Here is a 15,769-nt window from a genome sequence, read left to right as displayed (position 1 = left end):
ACAGTTAACACGCATGAGAAGCAAGATGGTAGCACAAGAACAAGGCAGGTAAGGCGTAGCTTGGAAGACGGCGAGATAGAGTGCTAGGGTGGCCGGAGAAAGAGGTTCGAAGGCTTTGATAGGTAGAACATAGATGCAGGGTCAGACGGGAACGGTAGGTGAGACGATAGGGATTGGTGCTACCGTTCCGACGTTACCTTTGAACTCCAGACAGGTGAGCGTCATCTTGTTGATGTACGTGGTGGCGCAGGTGTCGTACTTTCGCACTTTGGTGTCCATGCCCAGGTGACCAAGGTGCAAAACCAGGAAAGGACGTTCCACCGCCACCTCGCCGTCCGCCACCTTCTTCTTCTTCAGGCTCAGCAGAATCTTCAAGAACAAGCAAAGTCAACACGTGGTCCGGTAACCCGATTGCCTCAAAGAGGAAATGCTTTGAAATCTCATTATCCAAAATCTTCATCTCGTGCTGTTTGTTCTTGGAATCATTTTAGTCAGCTACTTTTTATTTCTTAACTTTGCATTGAAATGTCTTACAATCTTTTGCTTGTAGATACTTTTTTTTTTTTTATGTTTCCATTTTGTGAAGCGTTAGCTTGTGTTTGAAATGCGCTATAGAAATAGAGCTGCCTTGTCGTCTTGCCTCGTGTCCTGAAATTTGCCGTACTTGGCGGAACAAATCATGAACAGGGTTTCTGCAGGTGCAGCAAATTTGTATTTGCTACTTTCTAATGTTTTAATGCAACCTTAGCCAAAACGTGCTACTGCATAAACACACGCGGGCACACACGCATACATACTGTATATAGCTAATTGTTTATCTGTTGTAAATGAACAATATACATTTTGTCACGTTTTTCATACTCATGTAATTAACAAAATAAATCAAGTATGATTGTAACTTCATTCATTGAGACTTATAGTAATTTATAAAATGATTTGAAGTTAAAAAGAAGTGAAAACAGTGAGTCCGATTTGGTGAGGTAATTATTATGCCACTAGTTGGCATTAGCGTTTCATGTTGGACAGTGACATGAACAGTACATTTTTCTTTTTCAAATTCAGAGCAAATAAATTGGAAAATGAAAACCCTCCTGCCCATTTAGTTCGTTGTAAATGACAACTTGCCCACAAATATATTGAAAACCGATGTTTTTTGATGTCATTTCAGGCCTTCATTTTGCCAAAGTCAATTTCAGGACATTTAATCGATGAACAAATCACCAACTCATCACCTCCTGTTGCTCTTTTACCTCTCTGATTTCAAAGTTGAGGAGGATGTTGACAGTGTTGTCATGGGTCTCCCCGTTAGTGACGGACTCCGCCGCAGCGTCGCTCGCCCGCCCTAAAGGCGCCGCCGCCTCCACCAACTGCCGCTCGCCAAGCTCTCCCTCTTCTGTGGACGGAGCGAGAGCGCCAGTGAATTCAAGTTCCGAGCAGCTTTTCAGATCCACTTGCAAGTCACCTTGAGCTCCGCCGCCGCCGTCGTCCTTCACGTCGCGCTGCTCTCGACTTCCCTCGCCGATATTCTCCAGTAGAACCTTCATCAGCACACTCAGGTCCTCCTCGCCCGCACTCACCTGGCAGACACGCTAAGCATTAGCACGGCTGCATCGTCGACACAACACCGCCCGAGCGCGATGAAACCGATACCTTCAGCGAGGGCAGGACTCCTTGCACGTGCAACGCCGGGATCTTGGTGAACCAGGACCAGGCCATGTTTCTGGTGACTACGAGTTCTACGTTCAAAGGCTCCAGGATCGCAATGTCTGGGCCGGAAGAGGATTCTCCGCCTAAGGTTGTCCTGCGGAGGGTTGAGCCGTATAAGCGGCTTTCCTGTTTGCATTCTGCCGAAAGATGCTAACGGCTACCTGGAGAGCTTGAGCTGCGTGAGCCGAACGTCCATCTTGTCCACCACGGCGGGGAGCGAGAAGCCTTGGGCGGGTGCGAGGCAGAAGCTGTTGGACACGGTGATGAGGCCGAGGTCCACCAGGACGGCGTGGCGGGAGCCGGACGACTGCGGCACCACGATGAGCGGCGCCTTCAGCCTGATGTCCATGGACAGGCGCAAACTCTTATGAGCCAAGCGCCGTACGCTGGACGCCGCCTTCTCCGCCGCCTGAGCCGTGGCCGTGCTCACCGCTTCTTTGGCCGTATGGAAGTTGTCCACAAACATCTGGGGGACAAACGCACGGACAAGAGAGGAGACAAAAGCTCATCGGACGAAAACCTCCAGAAAGGACACGGCCAGGTGGCCTTTTGGCAAAGCTGCCTCGGAATGGACATCCATTGCAGAATGCACGACGAAAACAAGGAGCTTCTGCTAGTCCAAGTTTGTGAACAGAACATGAGTATTAAGAAGATCCGAGAGCTTCCCACCTTACCCGACTTATAACTCCACCTACTCTCCGGCTTATCTACCTACCGAGCTTCAGTACATATTTTCTAACCTGTTCTGTCTTCCTACCAAGTCCTTTCCCTCCCCCACCGAACCTATTTTATCCACCTACTTTCCTACCTACCTCACCCAAATAGCTAAGTTCCACTTAGCTTAGCTACTTTGTTGTAGACGGAGGTGGCAAATCCAAGTCCAGAAAGTAAAAACCCTGCCACAGTTTGGCTTTGGCCCCAGGCGCTAGCTAGCTAGCTAGCTAGCTAGCTGGTTGGCTGCATTGGTGCTTGTTTATCTGCTAGGGAGCTAGCAAGAGAGCTAGCTAGCGAGCGTCAGGGGCTAAAGTCAAACCAAGGCATTCAAGCTAAAACATGGAAATGTGACGCGCCTGATGGCGAGCCGACCGGCTGATGGACGTCCGTTGATGGAGGTAACGACAACAACGCAACTTTAAATAACTTTAAAATGTCGTGATTGCTGCGGGAAATTAACGAAAAAGAAGGTGCTATGGACGAGGCAACGGCGCCGTAAAGTCCAAACGACGTAGGTCGCGTGCGACGTAGCTCGAGGACTCCCTGTATTGTGGGGAGGTTGGCGATATCTAAAAAAAAAGGTCACAATATTGTCAAAAATAAAATAAAAAAGCTCATACTAAAAATAAAAATAAAAAAAAGCAGCACAATATTGTGCTTTTGTACATAACAGCAATGCATATAAACCTCCTATAATCTCGAATAAGACTTCATATTGAGACGCTTACTTGCTAATGCTAATGCTAATGCACGCACACATTGAGTTGCTCCACATATTGACTCGAGCATATCACGTTCTCCTTCAGCCGACCATGAGCGTGGATTTTAAACATAAAAGGGCCAAAACATCCCGTATGAAAATTAAACTGCACTAAAAAAAAACTATCCACCAGAGGGTGCTAGAACTGCACAAATGGAAATCAACCTGACCTTTTTATTAACAGATGTGCTGCTTTTAATCTCGTGACATGACGACGACGATATTGTGGCACTTTTAAAATTGCGATATCACGATATTGCCGTTATCGTTACATCCCTTCTAACGACTCTACTTAGAAATATGTTTTCCTATAGTTTCACAGTTGGGGCACTTTTAGGGGAAGGAAGTCGGGTGGACTTTAGATCGATAGTTTGATCGAAGGATAACAAAGGGAAGAATAAGCCCAAAAACAAACAACCCCACTTACGGGTTGGCGTCGCCTTGTGATTGCAAGAATGTGAAATTGTTTGCAGACTGAGCAGACAAAAACGCAACAAGCCCAAGCAAAAGTGTTGATTTGTTGTCTGACCAGCAGCGACATGAGGAATTTGTGCAGGTAGACCATCTTGATGCAGCCCAGGCGCAGGGTGACCTTCCCGTCCACCTTGGACGTGTCCCCGTAGTTGTCCCCCTCGGTGGCCCCCGGAAACAAACACAGCTTGAAGCTGAAAACCTCCTCGCCCATGATGGACACCGCCTAGACCCCGCCCCCAAAAAAAAGAAGACAGCTGAAGGGTCACATTGCATTTCTAAAAGCTCAATTAGAGAAAAGAAAATGTCAATATTTGTATGCAAAATTGTTTATTTGAATCATATAAGAATAATTGATTCTGTGAAGCCCTTTGAGAGTCTTTTGTGATTAAGGCCAATATAAAGAAAGGTGACTCGACTTCATTGATCAATTATTTAATGACAACTGGAATTGTACTAATATGTGAAATGTTTTTTATTTTACAAATACTTTAAGCACGTGGAAAGAAGTCCGATAAATTATCAAATAAAATATCATTCTTATTTTGAATTATATTATCTATAATTCATTTATTACAATTAGCACAAGAATAAAATAATGATTATAATATGGCAAAAATTTTTTTTTTTATCAAATTCACATGCTAATGTCATTAGAAAAGAATGTCATTGTTCACAATATATCAACGAAGACAAAACAAAAGACTGAATTTGAGGACCTTTTTGTGAATGCACTTGGGGTTGACGTCGGTGACCACCAAGTCTCGGAGGCGAGCGAACACCTCCGTCTGCTTGGCCTGCACCAGCACCGACGCGTCCATGCCTGCAGGGCGGCGACAGCCGGCCAAGTGGCCCAAAAAATTAAAAATCACCAGCATGCAAAAATCACACACAAATCAAGTCAAGTTGGGTTGAGTTAATTGCAATTAATTGCATACTACTACTAAGTGAAAAAAGGTCCCTGTCGTTCTACTCGTGCGCTATTTAGCAAACGGTTTGCAGGATTGGATCTCTGCCTTCTTTTTTCAACAACTAGAGCCACTTTTAGCCTCCGAGCACTTTATACTATTAGCACAACAAACAGTCGTGACCTGATGACAAGTATTTCCTTTTTTCTTCTCTGGACATCAACAACTCATTTGAATCTTTTGCTTCTGGCGTTTGAAATGTAAACATGGCCGCCGATCGCCTTCGTTGAACTGCGGCAGATGACAATTGGATGAACTGCGCAGGCCTGCTGGTTTTGGAGCGGACGCCTGAGAATGGCCACTTGGACCGACGCACAAAAGCCTCCCACCGAGTCCAGTCTTCGCTTACCTTGCACTCGAATGTCAGCGATGCTGCGGCGGTCGTCGCAAAGCTCCACGTGGAAACATCCCAGCACGGCCAGCAACTTGAAGTTCAACACGTCCGAGTCTTTCACACCTTTGGACACTGAAAAGCGGGAAAAAAATACAAATAATATCACTAGGGTCTGAGCCACACGGATTTTTGAGGCCCATTTGGCAGAATACATGTGGGGCGGCACGGGTCAGTGGAACACTGGACCACTGAGCCGCGAGCTAGCTAGCTAGCTAGCTTGAAAGTAAAAACCCTGCCACAGTTTGGCTTTAGCCCCAGGTGCTAGCTAGCTTGAGTAATATTTACTTGAAAAAACATAATAAAGGTTTTTCACTCAGAAATTCTAAGTACAAGGAGAGTTTTGAGGACATTTGACTCGTTTCTTTTATTTTTTAATCAAAAAATACTGTATTGCTGGTGTGTCCAAAATGAGAGCAAAAGCGGTCTCTTGGAGGTACGAAGGAGTGGCATGGCTCAGGTGGTAGAGTGGCCGCCGCCCAAGCTGAAGGTCATGGGTTCGTTCCTCAGCGCTTACATTGATTTATTTTATTTTTTTAACTTGTCAAATGTACTCTCACTGTAAAAGAAGTGTGAAGAGTGAACACATTTTACTAAGTTTTTTTCAAGTAAATATTACTCTTTTTTCTTTCTTTTTTTTTTTTACAGTGACCCCCGTTAGGTTGTGGGTTCAATCCTCACCCTTGGTGACCATGTGGAAGTGTCCTTGAGCTGAAACTGACACTGAAACCTCGATTTGCTCCCAATGGACCTGCTCATTTCAGTCAGCCCCTCGATGGCATTTGCAATTCATGATATGCATCTTGAGCCAGGACAGGCCACGAATAATCGGACACATTTGGACCGGGGCCTCACCTGTCCTGACCCGGTCTTTGTCCGCCGGCTTCCTGGTGTCTGCGCTGCGCCCGGAAGGAAGTTGCGGTGCGACGGCGCCGGACAGGAAGTCCATGGTGGACAGCAAGGCTTTCGCGTCGAGTAGAAAGTCCAGGGAGGAAAACTCCACCTGGGACACGACAGACAACATCTTGGGCTCCATTTACAGTTAGCAAACAGGACGACTGCTTCTTACTCGCAAGCCTTGTTCCGCCACTAGTGCCACTTATGCTACTAGTTCACAATTCAAGCTTACCATACCAATTTCCGGACTATAAGCCGCTACTTTTTTCACTTGCATTCGACCCTGCGACCAGAGGTGGCAAATCCAGGTCCAGAAAGTAAAAACATGCCACAGTTTGGCTTTAGCCCTAGGTTCTAGCTAGCTAGCTCCCTAGATGGCTCCCATGGTGCTTGTTTACCTGCTAGGGAGTTAGCTAGCTAGCACCCTTTTTTGTTGTTGCACTCACTCACTTACACAAACACGTACACAAAGTAATATTTAAAGGACAAAAATACAGTACAGCCCCCATTTGATTGAAAATGGGCTAGTTGAGTCAAAGTGTTCCTTCCCTTTTTCCTGTGAAACGTTTCTTCTACACTCAACACCAACACATTATTTGCATTACTTTTTGCTCCTCAATCATGTTGCTACGTGCTAATGAGGGAAACACGTGTTAATATTAATGTCTCTATTGTGCTGCTATTGGCTAGCGTACTATAAGGTGTGTGGCGTGCGTGCGTGCGTGCGTGCGTGCGTGCGTGTCTGCACAGAAGAAAAAATAACTTGCCTCATGGACATAAGATTGGTTTTCGCTCCATTTTGAAGTATTTGTATTAAAGACAAGATGTATAAAGGCAGACACAAACCGTGCTAACGTCAATTTGTTTTGTTCATGTTTTTGTATGTGTCTGTAGACTTGTACATGCATTCTTATTATTTTGTAGATTCAAGCACATTTCTTTTTTTGATGTCTGTCATTTTTATAACATCGTACAAGTATAGTCAAAAAAACAATCATTCTGTATTAAGTTCATGTCTGTTAGCATATTTTAATACATTTATGTCCCAATGAAGGCTTGCGGTCTCACCTTGAGCGTTTGCTCCGTGTTGTCGAAGAGGGTCCGGAAGCTGGGCCCGCCGCGATCCGCCTGCGGGACAAAAGGACAAACGCGCACGCACGGCGCCACTTTGGGCTCGTCAGCGCAAGTGACAGGAAGTGGCGGCCAACTCACCTTAATGAAGTCCACCTTGAGGAGGTCGCGGTCGTGCTGCTCCGAGCAGCCGATCAGGTGAAGGGGGTCGCCGTCTGAAACCGACCCACCACGTTTGTGTGTTACTCATGCGTGTTGGACTTTTTTTTGGGGGGGGGGGGGGCGTGTTGTTGGACGGTTGAGAACGAGCTCAACATCTCGGATCATTTCTGGCATTTCGTCTTATGGCGTGCCGCTTCTGGTGTGCCACCAGGGGGCAGTATAATGCAGACAAATGGATGAAAACAAAGAAGACGGCCACAACCAACATCCAGCCGATTAATCGGCCAGCAGATTTACTCGGCTGATATTAGCTCTTTGAAAAATCTGCAAAAATGGTCTGATTCTTTTCTGCTGATTTATTTAACACACGACAACGTAAAACAAACGGCATTTCAAACAAATTGTCTGACTTTTGCCAATTTTTTTACTGTTGTAAAGTTGAAAAAAAATAAACTAAAGTATTGTAAAAGAGTCAAATGCTTTCATTGTAATTCTTATTTTTAAAGGTTCGAAATAACTTTCTTTCTTGTTTTCCTTCTTTGAGGATCAGTTTTGTGAACTTCCATGAACGGCACAAACTGCATCGACTCGATACGGAAAGGTGCCATCGACAACACCCCGAAGGCGTTGGGTGCCCAATCCATTTTTTTTTTTTTTTTTTTTACTGACCGGGCACATGGCAGTAGTCCAGCGTGATGGTCCTCAGGTAGCTCGTGACGCTGGTGTCGAAGGTCCTCATCTTCCCCTGCGCTCCCAGCTGACAAACGCGGAGCGCCAGCACCGGCTTCTCCCGCTCGGCTTGCCGCGTCAGCTCCAGCAGCACCTGAAGGTCACACCGGCGCGCATTCTTCACGCCGCACTGCACAACGCTCGGGACCGCCAGCCGGACGCTCGCGCACCTCTTTGACTTCAAACTTGAACTGAAGGTCAGTCAGCTCCTCCACAGCCCAGCGCTGGTGCTCATCCTCGGGGGACTTCTCGCTGCCGTCCGAATCTGACACGGCCAAGAAGATCAAGCATGAGACCGGTACCGAGACCGAGACCGAGACCGGGACCGGGACCGTCATCTTACCCGTCTCTGCCACACTCAGGAGTGCAGGGTGGAGCGAAAGGGCTCGTGGTCGCGACTCCGCCAAAGTCAGCACCTGCAGCAGGAAATATGGTTCATGCCCAAATATGGTCAAGGTGCACAAAAAGTGGTCAACACGCACATTCCTATTTATGGTTAACGCCCACGTTTGGTCAACCTTCCAAAATGTTGTTCAACACACCTAAATGGGACCAAACTGGACAAATGTGGTCAATACACCCAAATTTGGTCAACATGTCCGAACGTAGTCACCGCGCCCGATTACGGTTAACACCCAAAAGTAGGCAAGACGTGAAAATTGTAAACCTTTTGGGTGACGGAACAAGTTGCGTTTGTGATCCGAGACTTTGGACCATTTTTTATTTTATAATTTAATTTATATTTATCAATGAGGTAACAGTCAAATAAAATTAAGCACTTGTTCAAACCTATTTGTAAAATTGTTTTTCATTCTTCTATTGACAATCAATACATTAGAAAATATCTATATTTTAAAAATGAATAAAAAATAAATGTGAAAATTGCAAACAAAAAGCAAACATTTGAATGATTATTTGGAATTAGTCGATGACTTTGTTGATGAATCCCAAAAATGTTTTCAATTGACTGACTGCAGAAAATGAATTCCGATTTAGTTGCTGGTCAGCCGTCAGAAAAGCGTCAAGGACGCGTTGATCGTTGTTGTAAAAATCATTTACAGTCGAGAGCTTGAAATTGAAAACATTTGTTTGTTAAACAAGTTCTGTAAACGAGTCATGCATGATGAATATGTAGAGATAATAATGGATTCATTTGACGATAAATAAGTGAGGGATTAATAATTGCACCTGCAATAATCATGAATGTATTATTTCATCATTTTTAATGTGAAGCTATTATGTTGATTTTCCAAATGTTATCATTTACAATAAATGAACTCATTCAGTATTTAATGAGAGGAATGAATAAAAAGACCTTGTCTGCGGGCGTGGACGGCGTGGACGGCGTGGACGGCGCGGACGGCGGGCGGGGCAGCGGGATGCTGCGAAGCAGCTCCACAACCTGCCGGATCTTCTCATCCGACATCTTGACGTGCACGAGAGGCAGCTCGCCCGAAACCTTCAACCTGCGAGCGCCAACAGCATTTCTTGCACCTCACGTGACCTTTACGAGCTCCGCGAGCGTCAACGCGAACGCACAACGCAAAAGTCTGCCCGCAGATCAAACGTCAATACAACGGGCCCAATTTTCCACTCAAAAGCAACAGCGCCATCTACTGGCACATGGTGGTCATGAGAGCCACAAAGGCGCTTAATGGGACGGCGGGCACGGCGGGCGCGCACGCACGCACGTACCTGGGCATCCGGGCATCCTTGTCCACCATGCACTTGGACAAGCGAAGCGTCAGGTCGAGGGGCTGCAGGACGTGCTGCTCCGAGCAATTCTGCAAACGAGACGACTTCCACGCGTCGCCTGCACGCGCAAACAAAACACAAGCGGCAGACGGACGACCTTTTGGACTTCAGTCAAGTCATTGCAGATTGTTCAAGTACAATTCGTCATCAAATTGGAACTCTTTTGCCAAATTTGCTCTCCGTTCAATAAATACTACAGGAAAAAAAAAGGTGGGAGGAGTCTGGCACCTGCTGCCATTGTTCAAGACTGGAGGGGGAATTCATTTTTTTTTCTTCGTTTGCTTTAAATGCACTTTAGTTTTCACTGGTTAGCATTTTTGTCCTACAATTAAGTTGGTCATTTTGTTTGGTTTGTAGTCATAGCGCCCTCTTGTGTTCATTTGTGTTAGTCCACCCCTATTTAAGCCACCTGAGGAGTTTGTCTGGAGGTCCAGTTTGAGTCGTGTTCATGTTCACTGGACCTCTTCTCAATGGGACCCAAAACCTGAGCTCGGAGTTGATGTTGGAATTTTGCTTTGATTTGTTTCAATGGAATCTTTTTTTGAAGCGTCCATGTTTTGTCCGGTGCTCAACAAAAAAAGTGAAATAACTGAAAATGTGCTTTATTTGATAGATTGTTCAAAATAGCCAGCGTTGGCTCTGGTTACTTTGTTTGCACAGTTTTGTCATTCTCACGTCTGGGAACTCCTGAAAAGCTGTTGGAAAACCTTCCCGATGGCTCACTTTTGAAGCTCATCAAAAGAATGCCAAGAATGTGCAAGAAAGTCATCAGAGAAAAAGGTGGCCATTTATTGATGTATTGATTTGATTCTTTTCACCTTTTTTGTCAAGTCAACAACTCCACACATGTTTGATAGTTGTCATAGTTTTGATGCCATCAGTGAGAATGTACAAAGTCATGAGAATAACGCAACGTATTGAACGAGAAGGCGTGTCCAAACTTTTGGTCTGCGCTGTATTCGATTTTTGCTTCGTTGAAACAAATGCAGGCCGCGATCGCGTTACGGTTTTGATTTGCTTTCAACAAGTTATTTGAATGAAGCACAATTCATGTTGATTCTTTAAGATGCATCTGCCGAAAGGTCGTCTGTCGTGCCCCGTGCCGTAACCCCGTACCTGCCAGGGCCCCCAACCCCTTCTTGCTTGGGGCCCCCGGGGACCTTTGCTACGCCACCGTGTGTGCGTGTGTGTGCGTGTGCGTGCGTGTGTGCGCGCGCGCACCCGACTTGCTGTACAGGACTTGCACCCGTGTCAGTTCCACGCTGTAGCGCTCGTACGCTCGGTCCATGATCTCCTCCAGAGATGAGAAGGACGACGAGGACGAGCGGTCGTTCTGGTCAACGCTGTTAAACTGCCACACAAACACACACACACACACACACACACACACACACACACACACACTCCACTTAACACACAAAATGTACTCTTCCGTGCATCTGGGTTTGCGTGTGTGCGTGCGCGCGCCGACCTGCAGATTTCCAAAGTCGACCACAATGAGTTCAGAGGTGTCGGAGTAGGAGCCGTCCTTGGGCAGCAGCAGGTAGGACGGCCGTAGGTCGATCCTCAAGTCCAGAACCTTCCGCGTCTCGATGATGTGAGACAAACCTGCAAAGATACCAAAAGATCAGCTGGTGAAAAACAGGAAGCGGCCGCCACCGCCGCCGCCACCGCCGCCGCCGCCGCCGCCACCGCCGCCACCGCCGCCAAATCTTGGTTGGAGGAAAGCGACTCCAAACGTAAGCCAGGACGCCTTCCAGCCACCTGCTGCCGTCTTTTCTTTGATCTCCTCCAGTTTGGAAAGCGTCGCTGATGTCAGAACTTCCAGGTCCACGCCTTTGCCCATCTTGAAGAACTCTGCCAAGCTGTTCAGCGTCCTCTGGAACGCACGCACACGCACACGGCACGCGTGAGAGCGCGTCGGCGTCAGGACACGCGAGCGTGCGTCTTACGGCGTCGTATATGATCTGCACGGGCTGCGAGTGGACGCGGACGACGTGATCGGCCGGGCTGTCGTCGGGGTTGAGCTCGAAGGACACGCGGAGCAGCGACGCCGCCGAGTCGCCCGCCGACGAGATGAGGGACGGCGCGCCGCCGCCGCCGCCGCCGTCCAAGCCCGTCACACGCCACTGCTGCAGGGACGCCTCCACCCTGCCCAAAGGACAACAAGGCACACGCACGCTCAATAGTGCTACGAGTAGCGTGCGCTTGTCAACGAGTGCACAATTTGTTGGCTTGCCCTGCAGCATTTATTCAAAAGCTCTCGTGCCCATGGAGGCTTTTTGTCCTCATTGGCAAAAAAAAAGAAGAGGAAAAAAGAAGAGTTGCAAGATGACATGACAAACAAGTTTAAAGGACATTAAATCGCTAAATTCCAAAACCAAGTTGAATGAGAAGGAAAACAAAATTAAAATCAACAATTCTCCAAGAAAAAATGACATCATAATTTAAGACGTCATTAAAAAACTTACACAATAATCAACAACAAATCAAATACCAAATGGATCGATAATTATTTGTGATTATTTGAATTAAAAATGGTCCAAATGCTTGCAACATCATCTTGTAAAGCGTCAATAAATGTTCTCTCCACTTTCTATTTGTGCTCAAACCAAAACCATTGATTTCATTTTGGGGGAATTCGGACAAGTTGGAGCGCAAAACGAACAAAGTCAATCATTGCAACAAATTCATTTGTTTGTGCAAAGTCCTGTTTTGCAATAAAGGAACAGATTTTGTACTTAATTTTTTTAAATAAGAATCATCGATGAATCAAATAAAAGAAGACAAACTCATCAATTATCATCAATAGTTACAGCCCGAGCCAAAAAAGATGAAAATAGTGAAAAACAAGCTCCATGCAAATGTTTTTGGCGGTTTGTAATGAAAATGTGATGAAGATGAAGACCGCTGAGGTCGTTGTCGCACCTGAGCGCCTGCGCTCCCGGCCTCTGTGAGACTTTGGTGCTCAGGTGGATCATCTGGACTTGGAGGATCTCCGGGACGCGGGCTTGCTCTCGGACCGTCACCGAGGTCCTCAGCAGCTGGAAGGTGATCGCCACGGCGACGTACTGCGAAGCGCAGCGGTCGGATTGTTTCTCGGGGCTGACGTTGGATTTGCCGACCGTTCGGTTGACTGAAACGCCAAAGCACCTGCTTGGGCGCGGCCAGGTGGTGCGAGCTGCCGCTGTAGCCGATGGCGGTGTACAGCTTCGCCTTCTCCTCCGCCGTCATGATGCCGTCCAACGCCGAGCCTGCGGAGACGAGAGAGCGGCGGTTGTGGGTCGGCGCGGCCACGCCTCCTCCTCCCCGGATGTTCCGGATGTACCGACCCTCGGGCTCCTCGAGCTCCTCCTTCTTGGGCTTGCGGCTGAAGAAGCCGCTGAAGAAGCCGCCCTGCTTCTGGACCCCCGAAGCCTTCTTGGCGGCAACCTTCTGGCCCGAGCGCACCACCTGGACCGAGACGGGCAGACGGCTGGCGGGTCAGCATTCACATCGCAGCTTTCCTGCGCTATTTTTTGGGGGGGAACTTGTGACATTTGAACGCAGACAAAAATCCGTCTTTTCAAGTTCACATTTTTCTGGTGTTGTTTTTTCCCCAACTCGGACCACATTGCAAGGTCACCACCTTCTATTTCAATAAAAAAAAAAAAAAGTTCTGTCAGACATTTTGGAAATGACCTCATTGTTAAATTGCTTTCGAAAAAATAAAAACGGCATTCGCAGATATTATTTGACATGATTTTTTCCCAGGCGGCACGTTGGCTGACTGGTTAGCACGTCCGCCTCCCAGTGCAGAGGACGTGAGATTGAGTCCGGGCTTCGGCCTTCCTGGGTGGAGTTTGCATGTTCTCCCCGTGCCTGTGTGGCTTTTCTCCGGGTACTCCGGTTTCCTCCCACATTCCAAAAACATGCATGGCAGCTTAATTGAACACTCTAAAATTGTCCCGAGGTGTGATTGTGAGTATGATTGGTTGTTCGTCTCTGTGTGCCCTGTGATTGGCTGGCAACCAGTTCAGGGTGTACCCCGCCTACTGCCCGAAGCCAGCTGGGATAGGCTCCAGCACCCCCGCGACCCTAGTGAGGAATAAGCGGTTAAGAAAATGGATGGATGGATGGATTTTTTCCCAACCCAGGCAAGGTTCAAATATGGACAACAACCTTTTTTCTCTTCTTTTTCGTTTTGACTGCAAATTGGAATTTCTCGAACAATCAGTTGAACTTTCATGAAGCTTTTTCGGGGCAAAATGGCGCGCGACGTCGCATACCTCCATGTGGGCCTGCTGTCGAGCCAAGGTGATGCTGAAGACATCCAGAACTTTCTCCAGGTCCTAATACAAGCACAAAGCAGTCCACGCGAGTGCAAAGGGAAAGCGAGAGCGTCGGTTTGCTCGGCGCGTTCGAACCTGCAGCTGAAACTCGGCGTCGGGGCTCGGCTTGTTGTGGCTGAGGATTTTGGTCTTGTAGACCGCCTTGTAGGTTTTGACGTGCTGGCGGTGCCGGCTCATGTTGGACCAGGACCACATGCGGCTCGACTGACGGACGTGAACCTCCAGGATGCTGGTGATGGCGTAGCGCCACCTAATGGACAGGCAAAAACACTCACATGAAAACAAATCCCGAAAGTGTGGAAGGAAAAAGAAGAAGAAGAATTAAGTCGGGTAATTCTACAGGTCGACACGATTTCTGTTTTGCAGCTTCGACAGCATGTTTGTGTATTTTAGAATATTTTCTGATGATAGATCGTGTTCTGTTTGCAAAGTCATGTGAATCTCTAAACCAGTTTTTAGGCTAACGCTCACGTTTACATTGCTTGCGTACCGTCGGACTGAATTCTTGATGCTTGAAGTTTTTTTCATTAAAACAGATATTTTTCATAATCATTGAAAGTCTTGTGAAGCTCTTGAGTGTCTTCACGTAATCCGTAAACAAAGGATTGTGGGTAATAATGTCATCTGTTTTTTTTCTTCCTTCCATTTGAGTATTAAATCTATTCAAATGGACGGCGGTCGCTTGACTTCGGACACGCCTGATTGAAAGCGTGCAAAGCATTTTGATGCCGCCGCCCCCAAAAATGGCAAGCGAGAATAGTTTGCAAGCGGAATCGCCGAATGGTTCAAATACGTTCAAAACAATTATGATCTTAGGCTGATGAAATGCTTTTGTTCTCTTTGGGCAGCAGTTCTTAAAATGGCTCAATCATTTGGCAAGCAACGGTTTTCTCTTGGGAAAATGACAACATGACAATATTGTCCTTGTCCAAACATTGACAACTGAGCTCGGTCCTCCGGTCGCAAACAAAGTAGACAAAAGATGCGCAGTTTTGAATGGAAGCGCTGTGTCCGATTGCGGATTAGGTGCGGATGTGGTCTGGATGTGAAGCGGAACTAACCAGAGGGGGGCGTTGGCGTGGACCGGGACACCAGGCCGAAACTTCCTGTAGGGGGCGTTCTTCACCATGCGGTCCACCGACTCCAGCATCTTCACCACGCTCACGTACTTCAAACAAACGGACCAACCAGCACATAAACAGCCGCTCGTCATGGCGGCGACGGTCGAGCGCCGTCGGCATCCGAGCAACGGGATTTCACGGCGACTGCTTTCACGTCAGCCATGCTCGTCATTAGGGGCGTGCTCAAAAAAACGGATTCTGATAAGAATCGCGATTCTCATCGAGTACGATTCGGAATCCGTTTTTAATGTCCCAAAATCGATTTCATACGGTCCTGCCCTCGTTTGTGTGTGCTTTTATTGGGAGCGCTGTTCGTGTTGTACCCAGTTTGGCCACTGGGGGGCAGCGTGGTTCAGCGCGTTCTGATATACTGTCAAGTTGTAACCACGTTAGCGTGTAGAAGGGGAAAAAAACACAATCAAGTTATTGCAATAAAAGTTGTTTTTTGCAGCGTAAGAAGAGCATAAACAAGCCGGCGAGTAACGTTAACACGATTCTTTCTCTGGATGCAATCCTGAAGCATTTTGCACGAAAAGCCGTTCGCTTGAGTGATAAAAGTGCTGCAAGTAGCGAGCTAATGAGCATTAGCCAGTCAGGCTGGAAGAGATCACCTCTAGAAATTGAAGCAGAAATCAAATCACTTTGAATCTAAAATTCTTCCAGATGGAAAATCGATTCTGAATTGAATCGCA

The 15,769-nt window shown here is 47.1% G+C and overlaps 1 protein-coding gene across 4 annotated transcripts in view; it reads right to left on the bottom strand.

Annotated features, from left to right (window-relative positions):
• The window catches only part of vps13c (vacuolar protein sorting 13 homolog C), a 49,946-nt gene that overhangs the window by 22,292 nt on the left and 11,885 nt on the right, over positions 1–15,769 (bottom strand). For 3 of the 4 annotated variants that reach the window (XR_015094296.1, XM_086070429.1, XM_086070431.1), the window contains exons 14-38: positions 15,018–15,124; positions 14,032–14,206; positions 13,894–13,956; positions 12,958–13,078; positions 12,779–12,879; positions 12,554–12,696; positions 11,578–11,776; positions 11,390–11,504; positions 11,097–11,233; positions 10,847–10,976; positions 9,566–9,683; positions 9,186–9,336; positions 8,214–8,286; positions 8,041–8,135; positions 7,811–7,964; positions 7,121–7,194; positions 6,977–7,036; positions 5,867–6,014; positions 4,970–5,086; positions 4,372–4,475; positions 3,711–3,878; positions 1,869–2,173; positions 1,651–1,801; positions 1,251–1,577; positions 198–369 (exon numbers count right to left, since the gene is read on the bottom strand). Coding sequence is in view for 3 of the 4 variants with exons in the window: in XM_086070429.1 (XP_085926555.1) it covers positions 198–369; positions 1,251–1,577; positions 1,651–1,801; positions 1,869–2,173; positions 3,711–3,878; positions 4,372–4,475; positions 4,970–5,086; positions 5,867–6,014; positions 6,977–7,036; positions 7,121–7,194; positions 7,811–7,964; positions 8,041–8,135; positions 8,214–8,286; positions 9,186–9,336; positions 9,566–9,683; positions 10,847–10,976; positions 11,097–11,233; positions 11,390–11,504; positions 11,578–11,776; positions 12,554–12,696; positions 12,779–12,879; positions 12,958–13,078; positions 13,894–13,956; positions 14,032–14,206; positions 15,018–15,124 (3,508 nt within the window). In the remaining variant the exon portion in view is untranslated. The remainder of the gene's footprint in view (positions 1–197; positions 370–1,250; positions 1,578–1,650; positions 1,802–1,868; positions 2,174–3,710; positions 3,879–4,371; positions 4,476–4,969; positions 5,087–5,866; positions 6,015–6,976; positions 7,037–7,120; positions 7,195–7,810; positions 7,965–8,040; positions 8,136–8,213; positions 8,287–9,185; positions 9,337–9,565; positions 9,684–10,846; positions 10,977–11,096; positions 11,234–11,389; positions 11,505–11,577; positions 11,777–12,553; positions 12,697–12,778; positions 12,880–12,957; positions 13,079–13,893; positions 13,957–14,031; positions 14,207–15,017; positions 15,125–15,769) is intronic. The other variant, XM_086070430.1, reaches the window with a different exon arrangement.

Source organism: Leptonotus elevatus, chromosome 3 (genome assembly GCF_054856555.1).
Source record: "Leptonotus elevatus isolate MCC_2025b chromosome 3, RoL_Lele_1.0, whole genome shotgun sequence".
In the NCBI taxonomy this organism is placed as follows: domain Eukaryota; kingdom Metazoa; phylum Chordata; class Actinopteri; order Syngnathiformes; family Syngnathidae; genus Leptonotus; species Leptonotus elevatus.
This window is presented reverse-complemented; position numbering and strand designations above follow the sequence as displayed.